At 40.7% G+C, this 5,000-nt stretch overlaps 2 protein-coding genes across 2 annotated transcripts in view; one reads left to right on the plus strand and one right to left on the minus strand.

The window, feature by feature from the left end:
- lclat1 (lysocardiolipin acyltransferase 1) overlaps positions 1-2,743 on the plus strand; it is a 26,687-nt gene extending 23,944 nt beyond the window's left edge. The window contains exon 7 of the transcript XR_013819493.1: positions 2,686-2,743. The gene's annotated coding sequence lies outside the window, so the exon portion shown is untranslated. The remainder of the gene's footprint in view (positions 1-2,685) is intronic.
- The window catches only part of slc30a10 (solute carrier family 30 member 10), a 13,309-nt gene continuing 10,643 nt past the window's right edge, over positions 2,335-5,000 (minus strand). The window contains exon 4 of the mRNA XM_079854834.1: positions 2,335-3,107. Within this exon, the coding sequence (XP_079710960.1) occupies positions 2,614-3,107 (494 nt within the window). The 3' untranslated portion in view covers positions 2,335-2,613. The remainder of the gene's footprint in view (positions 3,108-5,000) is intronic.

Genomic DNA, 5,000 nt, shown 5'->3' on the forward strand with positions numbered 1-5,000 from the left:
TCCCCACAAGGATAGTAAAGCCTGAGATCACCTCCATTGTGGGGACCAGCCAGCGGTCCCCATGAGGGGAATGGGTAAATAAACATACTAACTTATATTTTTTTGAAAATGTAAAAATGCAGAAAGTGTTCTGTGATGGGTAGGGTTAGTGTAAGGAGATAGAATATACAGTTTGTACAGTATAAAAACCATTAAGTCTATGGAGAATCCCCGCAAAGATAGTGAACCAGACATGTGTGTGTGTGTGTGTGTGTGTGTGTGTGTGTGTGCTGCCCTCTAGTGCTGTATCTCCGTCTGTTCTCGAGTGTGTGAGGTCATGAAACACATTCAGAGATGTTTTGCATCATCAGGGGAATCTTCAGCTCAATAAATAAACACATGAAGTCACAAATCATGTCCATTCAAATCTGTTTACTTATAAAGGCTACATCATAATTTAACCAGGATGTTTGTTATTAGTGTATACAGTTTACATTCAATTGTCTCTCACACACACAACACTATGACCTAATATCAGTTAATTCGGTGTTTCCCTGAATCATCAAACAGTTATTAAGATTATTAAGACAAAAGAAACGATAAATAATAAGAAGAAATACGCTTATTTTGTTGTGAATCTTATGAAACAATGTCCAGGTCTAATTTCATCCCAAACAATAAGAAACTACAGATTTGTTGCATTCCAGCAATGAAGCGCATTTTACCGCAAATTAAACTGTATAATGCGTCAAGATTTATAATAATTCCGTATCACTGTAATACAAATGATTATTTGTTTTATTTAAATAACCGAAAGCATTAGAGACACTAAGGCAAATACTACATGCATACTTTACAATTTACATATTCATATTTTTCATATTACAGTCATGGGAATTTAGCTTGATTGTCTGTAAGCAAAATTAATCTTTGGTTACACTTTATTTTAAGGTGTCATTGTTGCAGTGTAATTATATATGAAAATACTGAGTGATATTAAGCAACTACATGTACTTACATTATGGGTTAGGGTTAGGGTTTGATTTGGTTGAGGGTTAGTTGCATGTAATTATGCATAATTTATAGTTATTACTACATGTAACATAACAATGATTGCGCAAAATAAAGTGTTACCGAATCTTTTTATTTTGGGCTGAAATGTGAGCTGGACGTGTCGAGAGATTCACTCATTCAAACAATAAATTAGCAGCTGATTGTTTGAGTTGATGCAGGAGTTTCAGTCAGGCACCGTGTCGGACAGCATGTTGTGCTTCAGGAACGACTCAAACGAAGAGAACGACCCAGAATCATTAGCTGGAGTCTGGAAGGCACAGACGTGCGGAGGAATTAAACGGATAGCTCACCCCAAAATGAAAATTAGCCCATGATTTACTCACTGATTTACTCATTTACTGCCGGAAGCTAGTTATTGTAGTTAAGTTTTAAATATGGATATTTTTCTTATTCGAACGCATCGCTTCACTTCAGAAGTCCTTTATTAACCCGCCAGAGCCGTGAGGAGCACTTTTATGATGGATAGATGCTTTTATGATGAATAGATGCACTTTTATGATGAATAGATGCACTTTTATGATGGATGGATGCACTTTTATGATGATAGATGCACTTTTATGATGAATAGATGTACTTTTATGATGATAGATGCACTTTTATCATGGATAGATGCACTTTTATGATGGATGGATGCACTTTTATGATGGATAGATGTACTTTTATGATGAATAGATGCACTTTTATGATGGATGGATGCACTTTTATGATGGATAGATGTACTTTTATGATGAATAGATGCACTTTTATGATGATAGATGCACTTTTATGATGGATGGATGCACTTTTATGATGATAGATGCACTTTTATGATGGATGGATGCACTTTTATGATGATAGATGCACTTTTATGATGGACAGATGCACTTTTATGATGATAGATGCACTTTTATCATGGATAGATGCACTTTTATGATGGATGGATGCACTTTTATGATGGATAGATGTACTTTTATGATGAATAGATGCACTTTTATGATGGATGGATGCACTTTTATGATGGACAGATGCACTTTTATGATGGACAGATGCACTTTTATGATGGATAGATGCTTTTATGATGAATAGATGCACTTTTATGATGGATAGATGTACTTTTATGATGAATAGATGCACTTTTATGATGGATGGATGCACTTTTATGATGGACAGATGCACTTTTATGATGATGGATGCACTTTTATCATGGATAGATGTACTTTTATGATGGATAGATGCACTTTTATCATGGATAGATGCACTTTGATGGACTTCAAAACAGAAAAAGCCATTCACTGCCATTATAAAGCTTGGAAGAGCCAGGACATTTTTTAATATAACTCTGATTGTATTCGTCTGAAAGAAGAGTGTCATATACAGCTAGGATGACGTCAGGGTGAGTAAATCATGGGCTAATTTTCATTTTTGGGTGAACTATCCCTTTAAACAGTCTTTTGTGTTCTGCAGAGTATCACAGGACTGTTTCTCAGATCCGGCTGGGATTCAGTCTCAGACTAAAACATTGTGGGTTTTTAGTCCAGGACAAAAATCTTTCGCGCTTCTGAAAAACCAGCCTTTTTAGCTTTAGAACTTGGTGCTGTCGATGCACTTGTCAGGTGTGTTCAGGCTGTGTGTGTCTGTGTGTGTGTCTCTCAGCAGGGCGGATCCAGCATTCGGCATGTCAACAGCCACGTCCCCCGAGGGCGAGGAGGGCTTTCCGTCACACACACTCACTGAGGGCTTTCCGTCACACACACTCACTGAGGTGGATCCGGCAGGACAGCAGGAGAGCTTGACGCAGGCGGGCGACACACACACTCCGCTGCAGTGCCCGGTGTCCGTCTCTCCCTCGGCCCGCTCCAGCTGCACCGTCACGCTGTGGACCCCGGCCCGGTGGAACACCTGCAGGATCTGCCCGTGGAGCCCGACCCGCCCCGCCGGCCCCGCCGCCCAGCTCAGATCCGCCAGCTCCGGACACACTCGCACGTGCAGCGTCGCCACGTTACGCCCTTTAGCCAGCTCCCACACGTGAGCCTCGTGAACACTCGTCACGCCGGGGAGTTTGCACACACTCTCCACTGGGACACACACACAAAAACAAGCGTCATGAGTGGGAAGCTTTTCCATTAAAGTCAGCATGAAACCACAATGGACATTTATGGAATATCTCAGTGTTTATTCTAAATGATTTATCAGTGTTTTAAACTCCTGTTCCTGTAATCTTGAATCAGAATAAGTTCCTCTTGCAGCATCTCTTCTCTTCTCTGATGATGTGGGCGGGGCTTTAACCTGTCACTCACATGAGATCAGCCAATAGCAAACCACAATCATCCAATCAATTCCCCACAGACACAATCAAGCCCCGCCCACATTTGTTCTTGTTCCAGAAGCGTTTCTGCGTTTCTTTGTAACCAGAAATGGTTCATAAATTGATTCTCTGTGAAAACCCCCTTTTGAAGCTTTGAAGCTTTCAGTGTTTCTCCAGTGTGTGTGTGTGTGTGTGTGTGTGTGTGTGTGTGTGCAGCAGAGTATGTGAGCGGAGCGGAGTTGCGTGATTTTGCCAGGAGCGAGGAGCGGATTTTTTTAATGTCGGAGCTCAGCGTTGTGATTTTCTCTCGCTCCGAAAACGCTCCACTATCGCTCAGTTACGAATCACGAGCCAGGACCAAACCACTGTGAGGCAACGGAGGGGGACTCAAAATGTTTCTAATCATATTTTGCATTTGTTTGCATTTGTATTGTTTTACTAGTACTTTCACAAACATTTATATAAAGTATATATCATGTAATTAATTTAACACATGCTTTTAATGATATTTTTACCGACCCCCTCGCGATTTCCGCCTGTGCAACTCCATTATATGATGGACGATTTTATAAGTTGTTAATAAGCACAGTTAAAGAAAGACAGAAAGATGGAGTTTCTGAAATATTTCCGTGAAGAAGGGCAAAAAAATATATAAATGTATTGTAAAAGGTAGTGATGACAAAGGAGAACGCGAGCGCGGGGAGGTGATTACAACGTCAAAAGATTCCTTGTGGAATCTTAAAAGGCACGTGTCAAGGAAACACGATCAAGTTTTTCGCTCACACGTGGAAAAAAAATCTGAAGGTCGGTATTATTCAGCTTGAACAACCTAAACCACCAATGCAGAATTAATACATTTGTAAATATTTTGCAGCATTTAGGCTACTTATTATTTACATTTTATTATTTGCAGAGAAAAAAATCACAGCAAACAAGTAAAGAGACACAGAGCAGTAAATTTAAAGGCTTCTTTCAACAAAGAACGACAAAAATAAATATTTCACAGGAGAGGAAGAGTGAACTAGACCAGGCTTTCTTTAAAATGATCTACGTGGACTATGAGCCACTCACCAAAGGAGAAAGAGAAGGGAGATTGCACAGCCTGGCTACACCCCACCTTGCTACAGCAGGTCCGTGACACACTCATGCCACATGCTTTATTAGAGCTGGAGAATAAATTGCGCATTCTGCTACAGAACTGCAATGGACTCTCAGTGGCCCTTGATATTTGGACGAGCCGACGAGGTCGCAGTTTTCTGGGTATCGTGGGCAGTTTTGTAGATGAAAACTTTCAAGGCCACACTAGCCGCGTTTCCACTGTCGGGCCAGTGCGAGCCAGGGCTTTAAACGGGCCGTGCCGGGCTAATAGCCTCGGGCTAAAAGCACTAGGCCTGCGTTTCCACTGTCGGGCCAGAAGCTCCACAGCGCTTCATTAAAACACGCCCGTAACACGCCTCTCTGGAACAACGTCACACTAACCCATCATTTCACCAACAAATGGAAGTTTTATCAGAAAACTAATCAGAAATCACTGGAAACAGCGTTGAAAACAAACATGATAAAAGCGGCCGTTTGCTGGCATTTTTGTTGTTTACTTGAATATTTAAAACCCAAGCATCGATGTTTTACCTCAGGTTTACAATAAAAAGTGATACATTGATCA

Source organism: Squalius cephalus (genome assembly GCF_949319135.1).
Source record: "Squalius cephalus genome assembly, chromosome: 21".
NCBI lineage: Eukaryota > Metazoa > Chordata > Actinopteri > Cypriniformes > Leuciscidae > Squalius > Squalius cephalus.